At 58.2% G+C, this 15,569-nt stretch overlaps 1 protein-coding gene across 1 annotated transcript; it reads left to right on the top strand.

Moving 5' to 3' along the window:
* Window positions 1–371: 371 nt before the first annotated feature.
* IUM83_16729 (uncharacterized protein) lies at window positions 372–2,011 on the top strand (the record flags this gene model as incomplete). The annotated part of the gene is made up of 3 exons (XM_067941634.1): window positions 372–1,253; window positions 1,350–1,772; window positions 1,847–2,011. The coding sequence occupies 3 exons, from the start codon at window positions 372–374 to the stop codon at window positions 2,009–2,011; spliced, it is 1,470 nt and encodes a 489-aa protein (XP_067781236.1).
* Between the last annotated feature and the right edge of the window lie 13,558 nt (window positions 2,012–15,569).

Genomic DNA, 15,569 nt, shown 5'->3' with positions numbered 1-15,569 from the left:
TGCTCTTGGCGGTGAAAGCGAGGTGCTCTTAACCCGTCGTCTGATACGTTCATCACCTGATCTGATAAAAAAAGAAGTGTGGGACACGCCATTTCGAACGAGTTGTAGTGTACCTGATTCCTGGTACACTTCTCTGTGGCCGTGCACCAGACTGCATCTAACAGTCAGCTTCGTCCTACGCTGCGAGGTACGGGTGATCCATCCACAGGCGTCTCGCTGCGATATCTGCTGTCTGGGCGAGGTTCCCGCCACGCGCAGCACCTCATCTTGTAGCGTTGCGTCTGCGCTGTCTAAATATACGCGTAACGCCGTCTAACTCGCTCTGTTGACTGCACAATCCTCGCTCCCGCGCAGCCACCACCTCCACAGCCATGGTGGACGTTGAGCCCGCGCCAGGCGACGGCACCGACGCGCTGAGCCTCGCAGACCGCCTGCTGCTGCTGCTGACCATCCTGCTGTTCCTGTCGCTGAGCGCCGTGTCCGGGCGCGTGCTGTACCGGCAGCACGCGGCCAAGCGCAAACGCCTCTCCAGCGCCGCCTCCGCCGCGGCCAACGAGGCTGCGGGGCCCGTTCCAGCAGGCAAAGCGCCGTATGCGGCCGTGCCGCAGGCCCCTCCGGCCCCCGTGAACGTCGTGGGCGGCTCTGAGTCCGCGCTCATGGAGGAGGAGGGCGCGGCCGCCGCCTCCACGGGCTCCGAGATGCGCCAGAGACTCTACCTGCTGTTGTTCGTGGCGGCCACGCTGCGCGTGTGCTCGCTGGTGACGGAGGTGGCTACACTGGAGCAGGTGACGGCGCTGCCGTCCACCTCCGTGTACTGCCGCCTGCTGACGCTGTTCCTGTGGCTGCCGTCCATGCTGTTCGTGTCCATGTACGGCCTCGTGCTGCTCTTCTGGGCGCAGCTGTGCTACGCCTGCTGGGGCAAGGCGCACCCGTGGCCCCGCCGCCTTTTCTTCCTGTTCAACGTGCTGCTCTACGTGGGCTTCGTGCTGCTGTTTGCGCTGGCGAGCACGTCGGCAGGCCTCTGGAGGGGCTGCGACCTGCTGCAGGGCGGGGTCTACTTCATCGGGCTCTTTGGCATCCTGTACTACAGCATCCGGCTCATCGACTTCTTCCGCAACCAGAGCCCGGACGAAGACTTCTTCTTCGACCTGTCCTCCGCGGCCATGGGCAACGGGAACGGCACATCAGGACGCCAAGGAGGCTCGTCGTTCTCCATCGCAGCTAGTTCACCCAGGCAACTCGTGTTGCGCAGGGTAAGTTCTGCCAGCCAGTATGCGGGGAAGATAGGATGCTGTTAGCTAACTAAACCGCTGTGACTAACGATCTCTATTGGCGTTGAACGTGACCAGATTACGGCGGTGTGCATCCTGCTTTGCGTTCTGTTCGCGGTGAAGGCGGTGTACTTGATCGGCATGGGCACCGGATACATGGAATCGGAGGAGTCCCAGTACCGCACTCCCGTGGGTGTCCACCACATTGCGTACGAGTTCACCATCCACTTTTCGACTGAGTTCGTTCCCAGCGCGCTACTGCTGTTCTTCACGCGTCAGGACAAGAACTCATCAGCTCAGCGGCAACGCCTGCGCTCATCGTCTGCCACTTCAGCCTCCGCATCCTTGTCTGGCGGTAGCTATGGCGCAAACAACCCACGTGATAAGCCTCCGACGCCCAATTACGCTTACGCTCCTATCCGTAGTGGCGGACACGGTCTTGCACCAGGGCAACACTACCAGGAAGACGCAGTGCCGATGCTCTCTGGATATCAATACCAGGTACGCACCGCAAAGTGGATCATTATCAAGGTGAACGAACAAGAGGCTAACATCTGAGCATGTGTTTCACGTAGGCGACGCAGAGAGCATATGGTTCGACGAGCACAGCGTCGACCACGACCGCAAACTTGCGTTCGAGCAACAGCAGTGGGGCCTTCCTGCTTGATAGCATCAGTGGAAGTGCGTTTGGCAGCGCAGGCCCCAACACCGGCTCGAACGCGAAAATGGCGTACCACTGAAATATAATCCAGCGCAAATGGTAGTACATGCTCAAGATTAACTAAGGGAATCTGTCACTTTAGTGCACTAGAAGCATATTAGTGCACTAATAGAAACGACCAATCACGCCAAAACCCTACGAGCTCTGGTATATTACTGGATGAAATATTCGAAACCGTAAAACCTGCCATTATGTATTCAGCTCCTGTTGGCTAACTCTCGGCCACCCGATTTGTCTCGTCTGTTTTTGCAGTTAGTACTAGTGGCATGAGCTTAACTATTTGACTATCACTACCAAATTGACCTCGCCCCGAGAGTCGTGATCAAGAAGCGCGGAGACTACACCAAGAGCAAGCTAAACTCTGCCGTGGAGCGAGTTGTTGCTGGCGAGAAGGCAAAAGCTGTCAGCATGAGCACCAAGATTCCGTACCGCACGCTAATTAAGTGGGTAGGCAAGCGCATGAAAGGCGACTCGATGGAGTCTCAGCGACGTGGCCCTCAACCACGCCTGACAGCTGAGGCAGAGCAAAACCTTTGTGAGTGGATAATGGGGCGACAGCTTATCGGAAAGCAGGCCAAGCGTGGGGAAAGCATTGTCAAGGCCTGCTCCCCGTAGGGCCCTCAATAAGCCAGCGGCGTTAACCGACTGAGCTGTCAGCACTGTCGAAATGACAACTTATTTCCAAGATACATATCCTTTCAATACTGATGTGTTTGCGTTTTTATCGTGTATTATAGGTTACCTAACCACTGAATGAAAGAAACACTGTCCCAGTTTGAGAGTTGCTGGTTCATACAAATACTAAGATAAAAAGGAGCACTAAACTGGCAATCAGCAGGAAATAGGCCATTCACTACAATCCATCCAAACTACCCAATAAGAGCCTCTTCACACCAGAATTAATCTATGAAAGAGAGTAAACAAACACCTGTCTGGGCATGCATATTCCACACTGAAACTCACAGTAGACTTTCGGCTACCGCGCCTTGACTGATGCCCTTTGAAAAGTGCACTAAATTGGCAAATTCCCTTACTTTGGGTTTTCGTAACTGACTTGCCAGTCTGTGCAAAATCATCCTTCTATCGATGCCACTGGGTCAATTAATGCAACAGCACGAGTACGATAGCTAAAATCCAGCTGCAGCCTTGTTCGAGCTTGAGAGCGTCATTCCCTATGTCAGCAGAGCCCGAAGAAATGTCAGTCGCAAAAGTCGGCCCGGAGCTGGAACGAGCCGCCGTACCTCCACCGGACGTCGCCGCGCCATCGTCTCCGCTTCCAGTGTACGTTCCAGTAATTGACACGCTGTTGTCGTTCGTCATGTCCACGCCGACCGAGATCCAAGACAACAGGCCATCTTCCACGGACTCTCCCAGTTGAACGTACCGAACGAACGGATCGAAGTCGTCAGACGCAGACCGCAAAGCAATGGAATCATCTTCGTTCGTAGTGACTGGATTCGAGTTGCTCGTATAGACGCTAGACGACTGCACCTCCGTGATGAGGGACTGGTCGAAGAAGAGCTGGCCTACATGTGACACCCGTCCACCCGAGTAGGTCCCGTTGGCTAGCACAGTTCCACCCGAGTGCGTCAAGATGTGGACGTGAGTAGTGCGCCCCGCGTAGAGCCCTGGGAACTTGGTGGCGAAAGAAACGAACCCGTCGGAATCGGTGGGCGATAAGCCACGGAGGAACGTGGTGGCGACGTTGGAGGCATCGTCTGAGTTCCCGGTGGTCCTCGTGACAACCCCCGAGTACACCCCGCTGGCGTTTGCGTGCCAGAAGTCGACGTACAGCTCGCTCACCGGTGAGCACGTGTTCACGTCGATGAATTGCAGATCCACATGCAGGTCGATGCCCGGTTGGTCTTCACGGATGTCGGATCGGATAAGCTCTCCCGATACGTAATACGGTCCTTCAGTGACTTCCGGCTCGAGTAGACAAGCTGGTTCACCGTTGAATAGCTCACTCGCCGTCGTATTGGATGTGAGGCCTGTGCGATTCGATTCGTGGTTGGTGGCGAGAGCCGTATCGGCATTGAGGCGGCGACGATCGATGTGGTAGTTCTCCAGAATTGCTAGACGACGAGCGATCGCCCTCTCTTTCAGCTCTCGACCAGTGTCCGACTGGATGCAATTCTTCAACAAACGTTGGCCTTTTTTGACGAACAACCTGCGCGAGGAGTGGGGGCCTGCGGATATCTCGATGCTTGGGGCCGTGTCTGGGTGACCAACTGCGACGTCGATCAATGTCACCGCCACGACGACAGCGAAAGCAAACCAACTGGTGAAGCGAGGCATTTATCTACGCAGAATCTGTTCTGGATCGTTGAACTTGCGGGGCCCGAAGTTAATCGCGAAGTGGGAGAACGTGATCCCGGCAGGACCTCGAGGAGCGGGCCCACATATTCGCTGTCAGGTCATGCAAGTCACGAATTTGTGCCGGTGTAGGCAGTTGTCGACGTGGTCAGTCATCGACTCGGTAGCTGCAATTCATGTTGAAAGGAAGAGCCCACCGCCACCGCCAGCACAATCAACCGACTGCACTACGCTATCGTAATCGTCTTGGAGCTCACAATCAGATAGGGACCTTGCCTCGTACGGCTGCACAATACAACGAACCGGTGTAGGAAACCTGAATTTTGGTCGGGTTCATGGGACACGGGTAAACTGGAGTCTTCGTAGCCATGGAAATTCTACATTTAAGATTTCGAAAAAGATTTAGTTTGCTCTGGCATATATATAGAGATTCGTTTGATCCCTGTCTGCCTTCCCATGGAAGTGATAGGATATCTAAACTTCATTGTCGTGCATTTTCATGCGATCAATGCAGTGCTTACTTACTTGAGTCACTGAGCCTTACCCTCGTTCTGAGGGACCTCGCCGTACCCGGCACCCACGTCGTGCGACGGAGACAGCGAGCTGCTGCCAGCACGTGACGCCGGCGACTCGGGATCACCAGGCTTGTCGTGATTCGTAGGAGCGTCGACAACGCGACCACCGCCGACAACGGGCTGCTGGCCATCGCTGCCGGCATGGGGTGGAGGAAGGAAACGACCGTCGACACTCCCGTCACCGCGCCACGAACCCTCGTCCAAAGGTCGGTCGTGGTGAGCTCGGACTCCGCCATCGCGGTCGTCCGGGAACTTGTCACGGTCTCCACGGCCGGATGAAGGCTCCCGTTGTCCGTCAATGCGTTTGTCGTCAGACGGCTGATCCATGTCGCCCGACAATGGCTTGTCACCCGGAAAGGGCTCGTCATCACCGTTGGGTTTGTTGTCGTCATTGCTTGGGTTGTCATGTTTGCTCGGTGGACGCCCCTCGTCAGGATGGTCGTCACCCGATGGTTCGTCGCCTTGCATTCCGTGGTTGGGTCCGTCCACCGGACGAGAAGACATCGGAGGTGGAGGGTTCTGGCCATCGGGGCCACGGACCTCCATTCGGAGAGCCTTGCGGTGGACACCACCGTGGTCTCGGTCCGAGAACGGGGACCTGTCACCCTGGTCATCCCTGTCAGTATCCGGTGGAGACGGCACCCAACTGCTGCTGCTGCTGCTGCTTGGATCAGGCGAAGGTGGGTACCGGTCGTCGAGACTGCCATTGCCTTGCCAGACACCACCGTCGTTGTGACCGACAACATCGAAACGGCCACCGAGGCTTCCGGCAGCTAGCGGCGGAGGGCGGTCTCCAGCACGGAAGCTACCGGCATGGTCCCGGTGAACTGACGAAGAAGAGTCGCGTGGCAGTGGAGGCACGTCCTCCATACTGCTGCCCGCAGGGTCGAAGTTCCCCATGCCGGTTCTTGTGGGCCCGGCTTGGCGAAGGAAAGATCCATGATGCGTTGAGTCTGGTTGGGACGCCACGACGTCGGCGACGACTGCGGCTGCGGCCACAACGGCGGCGATCGTGAAAGTGAGCTTGACCATGGTATGGTGTCGAGTTGAGCTCGGCCGGAAGTCGTAGACGCTTCTAGTTGGCTAAGGTGGTTGGTCGAGAAGTCGAGTTGGTTTGTGGTGTGACAGGCTGGCTGGCTGCCGAGTTGCTGCGCTGGCTGGTGACGACTGAGTATGTGGTCTATTGGGTATTGGGTCGGTGTGTGCTGGTGATCGCGCAAAACGAAGAGTGGGGACGGCGAAGGCCGCCAACGGTGCCGCCAGACCTTGCATTGCAGCTTTGCATCCAGCCTCTCACCCCGCCAAGGCCGGCTTCAGCCCAGACTGGTGTCACACCGGAGCCGTTGCATTGATCAGAGTCTTGGGGTTGGTGTGGAGTGTTGCAACGCGTCGTCAACGAGAGGAAAGCAGTCGTTTCGAGACGCGGTTGGGTTTTTGGTGGTCGTGCGACGAGATCAGCGCCATAAGCTGGTAGGCTTGTCGACTCCTGCGAATAATGGAGGTGGCAGTTTGGCAGTTTTGGCATGGGATGTGGAAGGTGTCCACGTATGTGTCTGCGGTGTTCTGAGTGGCGATTGCGAGCGTGTGTGTGTCCTACAGTCCAACGACCCCGTTTTTAGTTGCAGACGACCGGGCTTTGGCACTGTTACGCTTATCGGCAGCAGTGCTGAGCGATCGGCCTGGCCGATAGAGTCCATGGTTGCCAAAGTGGAGGTCAAGGCTCTGCATCAAGCCAGGAGAGGAGAGGGTAGGGCAAGTTGGAAGCAAGGCCGGAGCAGAGTGAAGGATGTTGAAGTGGTTCGGCCAATGGCCTGTGCGATGCATATTGCGGTTGCTCGCGCGGATTATGGATAGACGTCATGAGCCGGCGGCGATTTCAAGAGCAACCCAAGACCGTACTTTTACAGGATCATTTCTATAGTACCTTCTATTCTATCCGACTTTCCGAACTCCTAGTTAGAAAAGGGTATCCTAACCCTAACCCTCCTCGCCAGCATGCATTTCGCTTGGAGCGACGCTGGCGACGGCTGGCCCCGGTGCGAGCATGGCACGCATGAAGACGACTGCTTGATCTGTAGTTTTGCGTGGGACACGCTCACGGAAGATGACGGCTCTGTGCCCTCTTCGGACCCCGGAACCGAGGACATCACGGCGCCTCACCGCGACGGAGACGACAACCCCAGCACGCACCAAGTGCGGCAGGACCAGGACGTGACCACGTGCCAAACCCCCAAACACCCCACCGACGGCGACGCACGCCCCGTAATCTCCTGCACCCACGCCCACGACGCTCCGATGTTCGGCTGCCAGTTGTGCTCGTTCTCCTCGCGCCATCATGGCAATCTTCTGCGCCATCGCGAAGCAGCCCACCGCGGAACGAAGTTCGTGGAGAACTTTGCATCTGGATGCGCGTGCGGGACGCTGTTTTCATCCCGCCTCGCGGCTACCAAGCACGCCAACTGCTGCGTTCCCGCGGACGGGCTCACGTCGACAGCAGCACCGACACCCGCGAGTGCCTCGACGCTCGCCACGACGACGGACACTGGCAAGCGTCGCCGCCTTACCCCAGCGCACGACCTGCAGGACGAGGACGCGCTAATGCTGCCGGTGGACGCCGGGACTCTACGGCGGGCGCAACAACCACCGCGCCGGACGACCACACGCTGGCACCGCAAACCTGAAGTAGAAACGGTGCCGGACACGCCCACCGACGGTTGGATCGTCGTGGGGCGCAGCAGCACCCGATGGGGACCAAGATTGACCAAGGCGCCAGCTTTGGTGGAACCAGTGGGCCGGCCTACCTGTTGGGAACCTCTGCGTTTGGATGATGAACCCATCCCCGACACGCCGTCCGACGGCTGGGTGACGGTCTCCACCGCGGTCGCGGCACCGGAGTCACCGAAAGCGCCACGCACCGACCACGCGCGGACGTGTGCACTCGAGCCTACGGTACCACCGATGATCACGTGGCAGCAGCTACTGCCGGCCGTGACCTCGTTCGCGGCGTCACCGACACCGACGCTGCCTCGCACTTCAAGCAATTCCAGCCGCAACACACCACGAGAGCTGCAAACTCAGGACGCCTCATTTGCGGCGTCACCAGCAAGCCGGTCACCACCGCTGTCGACATGGCTACTACGGTTCGATGGTGCTGCCAAGCGCTCGAAGACAAAAGGAACTCGGGCCGGTGCTGGAGCCGTCCTCACGGACCCCACCAATTCGGTTACGTGGACCTGCTCCATCCATCTGTCCGATCCTACGGAGACGAATAATTCTGCGGAGTATTACGGTCTCCTCGCGGGCCTCAAGGGCGCAACCACGCACGGTGTCAACTGCCTTGAAATTGAGGGCGACAGTACGCTTGTGGTCCGTCAAGTTCTCGGTCAATTTGCAACGAACAACATCCGACTGCGGGGCCTTCGCGACGAAGTTCGTCAGCTACTACAGTCATTCGAGTCCTACACTCTCAAACATATCGACCGTCGACTCAATCAGCACGCTGACCGGCTTGCCAATCTGGCGGTGAAGCAGAAACGCACCTCTATTGCGTGCTCACAGCACGACAAAGCCGACCCCTGCTGCAATCAGTGGCTCCGTCCACAAGCGGACCGCCGCGACACCAGTCCGGCCCAGCAAGTATGCACACAGGACACTGGACCTGACGACATGGAGGTCGATGAAGCTGTGGCAGACGGCGACGCTGATTCAGCACGGGATGATGAAATGCCTGGCGTGGATGACTCGGTGGTGCACGACCGAGCTCGACTGGACGGGAATAACGCATTCCACATCCCGCTGCTTCGGCAGGGTGCTGCCCCGGCGAAACTACGGCCACTGCGCCTCCGCCATCTCACCGACGAGGACTGGAATGCTGCACGTGACGTGGTGCAAAGTATGGCGGCAGACCTGACGTCTCTTATCCGAGATGCCCCAGACTGGAGCTGCAGTGAGCGCTACATCAGCGCAATCCCTTATCGCCTACGTGACGTGTTAGCCCCCTATTGCACTCAACCTGGTCGCACCTCAACGAGCACGCGCCAAACCCGAAGCACAGGTGATGCAGTCGCCGAGGAACTCGAAAATCGAGTCAACGACGCAAGAAACGCAGTCCACAACCTCCAACGGCAACCAAACACTCCACCCAAGCAATTGCGACGTGCTCGGCGCCGGGTCGGGCGCCTCCGAAGTGCACAGGCTCGACGCGACCTGCGCCGTCGATTCCGGCAACGTGAACGTGACTGTGTTGAAGCGATTCTGCAAGCTGCCAAAGATAAGACCACGAAGGTGCCCGCTCCACCAGTGAATGGCCGGTGCCCGATCTCATCAACAGACTCCACTCCTTCTTCGTTGGCTCCACGGCTCCGCGACAAACATTCGACTACTACGACCCAACCGGTGCGCCATTCCGAACCATCATTGAGAACTACACCGCCGCGACGGAAGACAAGGAGGCTCTGACGGACGACATCACGACTGACGAAATCGAGGACATTCTGCAGCACGTGTCGCCGTCGTCCAGTCCGGGACTCGATGGGGTCGGCTGCGCTGTCTATCGGTCATTCAGCTACCAGCTACTGCCCTTACTCCATACTGCATTCGCTTCCTGCTGGAAGCACCACAAAGTGCCCGCGCTGTGGAAAGTCGGAGCAGTTCGACTACTTCACAAGAAAGGGGATCGCATGCGACCGGAAAACTGGCGCCCTATCTGCTTGCAATCAGCCCTGTACAAGCTGTACTCAGGGATTCTAACGAGGCGCTTCACGAGATGGCTAGAGAGAAACAACAGGCTCCCCGCGAGCCAAAAAGGTTTTCGGAGAATGAACGGCTGCTATGAACATGGATTCATTGCTACATCGCTACTCGACCAAGGACGGCGCATGCACAAGAGAGCTTATATTGCCTGGTACGATCTCGCCAATGCTTTCGGGTCGATACCGCAGGAGCTGCTGTGGCGAGTGCTGGCCGGTATGAAGGTCCCGGCGAATTTTCTCCAGCTCCTCCAAGACATCTACCACGACAGTTTCTTCGTTATCACGAACCCGGCGGATGCGGACAGCACCGATCCGATCCGCCAGGAACTCGGGGTCTACCAAGGCTGCCCAATGAGCCCTTACCTCTTCTTGGCAGCGGTGGCACCGCTACTGGAGGCGCTCGAGGCCGTCCCCGACGCTGGGGTGTCGCTCGCCCCAGGTATTTCGGCCACGTGTACGGCTTACGCTGACGACTTGAAGACATTCAGCCAGACGGCAAAGGGGATCCGCGAGCTTCATGCTGTCGTCGCCCGCTTCTTGAAGTGGACGACACTTCGTGCCAATCCATCCAAGTGCGCTTTACTCCAGCCTCCACCACCACCACGGGCAACAACAACCCATCGTCCCGTAAAATTGACACTGCAGGGCGACGAGATACCAACCGCTGACGAGCGCGCAGGCTATCGCTACCTCGGTGTGAGTGATGGAATGACTCATAGCCAACATCAAGTTCAGCTGGATGACAAGCTGCTTGCGTTGCGCATGGACGTGGACGCCCTCGTGAACTCGGGACTGGCACCAGGACAAATTGTGAAGGCGATCAAAACATACATTTACCCAAAAATCGACTACGTGCTCCGCCACGTACGACCGCCGAAAGCACAACTTGAGGCCTTCGACAAATCGCTGGTCAAGCGCATCAAGCACCTACTCAGACTGCCACGCTCGGCCACAGCACTCTTCATTTTCGCGCCGACGTCCGCGGGTGGTCTGGGCTTTTTGCCTTTGGTCGATCTTCATGCAGCACTACAGCTCAGCCACGCGTTTCAAATGTTCCATTCGCCGGACGCCATCGTCCGAGCTGTCGCACGCAGCCAAGTAATGCAGGCCGTCCGTAAACGTTTCCACCTCGACGAAGACTACTGGAAAGACCGCGAGGACGATGCAGTGATGCAGTTCCTCAACGGCACCCTAGACGCGTCACCGTTCGCGACAAATCGGCGCAGCCACGCCGACATCGGTTCGCTCTGGACCGACGTGCAGCAGACGCTCCGGCTGCATAACCTTCGCTTTGACTCCGCCCCCAACCCGCTCGACGACGACAAGAATCTACAACTGCGAGTTCCTCACCACGACGACTGGCTGTCGACCAAAACAGTGCTGCGTCGTGTCAAACTGCATGTCAAGCTTGGTTACTTCGCGCGATGGAAGGCGCTGAAAGATCAAGGACGCACGACTCGCGTGCACGGTGGTGTTGGCAGTGCATTCATGGCGGCGCACAGCAACGTAGCCGATGCCGACTACCGCTTCGCACTCCGTGCTCGGCTAAACCAAACGGAAACTCGAGCGACCCTAAAGCGGATGCGAATCCGCAGCAATGACACCTGCCGTCACCATCAGTGCAATGACAAAGAAACTCTCGCACACGTCGTCGGTCACTGCATGGGTAACGACGAGGCCATTCGTGGTCGCCATGACAGAGTGCTCGCAGTCATTGCAGACACAATACGAAAACGTCATCACTCTCGGGCCGCAGCCGATCACGTCGAAGTTCTTATCGACTCCTTTGTACCTAACCTCGCTGGACGTCAACTCAAGCCCGACGTCCAGATCCTGAACCATGCCACTAAAACGGCAACAATTGTTGACCTAGCCATCACGTTCGAGGACCAACGAGAAGAAGGTACCGACAAATCTACGCTGGCGGCCACCCAGCAGCTCAAAATCAACAAGTACGGGCAGCTCACCCAGCATTTTCGGAGACTAGGCTGGACGGCCAGGTTCGGCGCCATTGTGTACGGTGCCTTAGGCTCCGTCCTCCCCAGCAACTTCGACACGTACACTAAGCTACTTGGCACCACCAAGCGCGATGCAACACGACTCAACAAGCGTTTGTCCGTTGAAGCCATCCGAGGCAGCAAACGAATCTGGTTTCAGCACACGGGGCAACACCGCCAACGCGTCCGCCAACAGAATCAATCATATGCAGGCACCAGCCGCCGCAACTACAACCACAACCAACGTAGTGAGCAATCCCCCGACGCACTCGCAGAAGTCGACGGGACAACGCGCCCATGACACTGTTGAGCCAGCATTTCAAGGTCCACAGGGACCACACCGAGCAATACCCACGTAGGGCCAGCTTGGGAAATCCAAACGAGCGTATTCACTTCCAGGAAGCGAAGATAGACAACACCTGCATATTCCAGACACAGTGATAACTCCTTGGTAATTCATCCCCCCTTACAGGATCATTTCTATAGTACCTTCTATTCTATTCGACTTTCCGAACTCCTAGTTAGAAAAGGGTATCCTAACCCTAACCCTCCTCGCCAGCATGCATTTCGCTTGGAGCGACGCTGGCGACGGCTGGCCCCGGTGCGAGCATGGCACGCATGAAGACGACTGCTTGATCTGTAGTTTTGCGTGGGACACGCTCACGGAAGATGACGGCTCTGTGCCCTCTTCGGACCCCGGAACCGAGGACATCACGGCGCCTCACCGCGACGGAGACGACAACCCCAGCACGCACCAAGTGCGGCAGGACCAGGACGTGACCACGTGCCAAACCCCCAAACACCCCACCGACGGCGACGCACGCCCCGTAATCTCCTGCACCCACGCCCACGACGCTCCGATGTTCGGCTGCCAGTTGTGCTCGTTCTCCTCGCGCCATCATGGCAATCTTCTGCGCCATCGCGAAGCAGCCCACCGCGGAACGAAGTTCGTGGAGAACTTTGCATCTGGATGCGCGTGCGGGACGCTGTTTTCATCCCGCCTCGCGGCTACCAAGCACGCCAACTGCTGCGTTCCCGCGGACGGGCTCACGTCGACAGCAGCACCGACACCCGCGAGTGCCTCGACGCTCGCCACGACGACGGACACTGGCAAGCGTCGCCGCCTTACCCCAGCGCACGACCTGCAGGACGAGGACGCACTAATGCTGCCGGTGGACGTTGGGACCCTACGGCGGGCGCAACAACCACCGCGCCGGACGACCACACGCTGGCACCGCAAACCTGAAGTAGAAACGGTGCCGGACACGCCCACCGACGGTTGGATCGTCGTGGGGCGCAGCAGCACCCGATGGGGACCAAGATTGACCAAGGCGCCAGCTTTGGTGGAACCAGTGGGCCGGCCTACCTGTTGGGAACCTCTGCGTTTGGATGACGAACCCATCCCCGACACGCCGTCCGACGGCTGGGTGACGGTCTCCACCGCGGTCGCGGCAACGGAGCCACCGAAAGCGCCACGCACCGACCACGCGCGGACGTGTGCACTCGAGCGTACGGTACCACCGATGATCACGTGGCAGCAGCTACTGCCGGCCGTGACCTCGTTCGCGGCGTCACCGACACCGACGCTGCCTCGCACTTCAAGCAATTCCAGCCGCAACACACCACGAGAGCTGCAAACTCAGGACGCCTCATTTGCGGCGTCACCACCAAGCCGGTCACCACCGCTGTCGACATGGCTACTACGGTTCGATGGTGCTGCCAAGCGCTCGAAGACAAAAGGAACTCGGGCCGGTGCTGGAGCCGTCCTCACGGACCCCACCAATTCGGTTACGTGGACCTGCTCCATCCATCTGTCCGATCCTACGGAGACGAATAATTCTGCGGAGTATTACGGTCTCCTCGCGGGCCTCAAGGGCGCAACCACGCACGGTGTCAACTGCCTTGAAATTGAGGGCGACAGTACGCTTGTGGTCCGTCAAGTTCTCGGTCAATTTGCAACGAACAACACCCGACTGCGGGGCCTTCGCGACGAAGTTCGTCAGCTACTACAGTCATTCGAGTCCTACACTCTCAAACATATCGACCGTCGACTCAATCAGCACGCTGACCGGCTTGCCAATCTGGCGGTGAAGCAGAAACGCACCTCTATTGCGTGCTCACAGCACGACAAAGCCGACCCCTGCTGCAATCAGTGGCTCCGTCCACAAGCGGACCGCCGCGACACCAGTCCGGCCCAGCAAGTATGCACACAGGACACTGGACCTGACGACATGGAGGTCGATGAAGTTGTGGCAGACGGCGACGCTGATTCAGCACGGGATGATGAAATGCCTGGCGTGGATGACTCGGTGGTGCACGACCGAGCTCGACTGGACGGGAATAACGCATTCCACATCCCGCTGCTTCGGCAGGGTGCTGCCCCGGCGAAACTACGGCCACTGCGCCTCCGCCATCTCACCGACGAGGACTGGGATGCTGCACGTGACGTGGTGCAAAGTATGGCGGCAGACCTGACGTCACTTATCCGAGATGCCCCAGACTGGAGCTGCAGTGAGCGCTACATCAGCGCAATCCCTTATCGCCTACGTGACGTGTTAGCCCCCTATTGCACTCAACCTGGTCGCACCTCAACGAGCACGCGCCGAACCCGAAGTACAGGTGATGCAATCGCCGAGGAACTCGAAAATCGAGTCAACGACGCAAGAAACGCAGTCCACAACCTCCAACGGCAACCAAGCACTCCACCCAAGCAATTGCGACGTGCTCGGCGCCGGGTCGGGCGCCTCCGAAGTGCACAGGCTCGACGCGACCTGCGCCGTCGATTCCGGCAACGTGAACGTGACTGTGTTGAAGCGATTCTGCAAGCTGCCAAAGATAAGACCACGAAGGTGCCCGCTCCACCAGTGAATGGCCGGTGCCCGATCTCATCAACAGACCTCCACTCCTTCTTCGTTGGCTCCACGGCTCCGCGACAAACATTCGACTACTACGACCCAACCGGTGCGCCATTCCGAACCATCATTGAGAACTACACCGCCGCGACGGAAGACAAGGAGGCTCTGACGGACGACATCACGACTGACGAAATCGAGGACATTCTGCAGCACGTGTCGCCGTCGTCCAGTCCGGGACTCGATGGGGTCGGCTACGCTGTCTATCGGTCATTCAGCTACCAGCTACTGCCCTTACTCCATACTGCATTCGCTTCCTGCTGGAAGCACCACAAAGTGCCCGCGCTGTGGAAAGTCGGAGCAGTTCGACTACTTCACAAGAAAGGGGATCGCATGCGACCGGAAAACTGGCGCCCTATCTGCTTGCAATCAGCCCTGTACAAGCTGTACTCAGGGATTTTAACGAGGCGCTTCACGAGATGGCTAGAGAGAAACAACAGGCTCCCCGCGAGCCAAAAAGGCTTTCGGAGAATGAACGGCTGCCATGAACATGGATTCATTGCTACATCGCTACTCGACCAAGGACGGCGCATGCACAAGAGAGCTTATATTGCCTGGTACGATCTCGCCAATGCTTTCGGGTCGATACCGCAGGAGCTGCTGTGGCGAGTGCTGGCCGGTATGAAGGTCCCGGCGAATTTTCTCCAGCTCCTCCAAGACATCTACCACGACAGTTTCTTCGTTATCACGAACCCGGCGGATGCGGACAGCACCGATCCGATCCGCCAGGAACTCGGGGTCTACCAAGGCTGCCCAATGAGCCCTTACCTCTTCTTGGCAGCGGTGGCACCGCTACTGGAGGCGCTCGAGGCCGTCCCCGACGCTGGGGTGTCGCTCGCCCCAGGTATTTCGGCCACGTGTACGGCTTACGCTGACGACTTGAAGACATTCAGCCAGACGGCAAAGGGGATCCGCGAGCTTCATGCTGTCGTCGCCCGCTTCTTGAAGTGGACGACACTTCGTGCCAATCCATCCAAGTGCGCTTTACTCCAGCCTCCACCACCACCACGGGCAACAACAACCCAT

Source organism: Phytophthora cinnamomi (genome assembly GCF_018691715.1).
Source record: "Phytophthora cinnamomi strain GKB4 chromosome Unknown Contig119, whole genome shotgun sequence".
Classification (NCBI taxonomy): Eukaryota; Oomycota; class Peronosporomycetes; order Peronosporales; family Peronosporaceae; genus Phytophthora; species Phytophthora cinnamomi.
The sequence above is the reverse complement of the archived record's forward strand: the minus strand, read 5'-3'. Positions and strand labels throughout refer to the sequence as shown.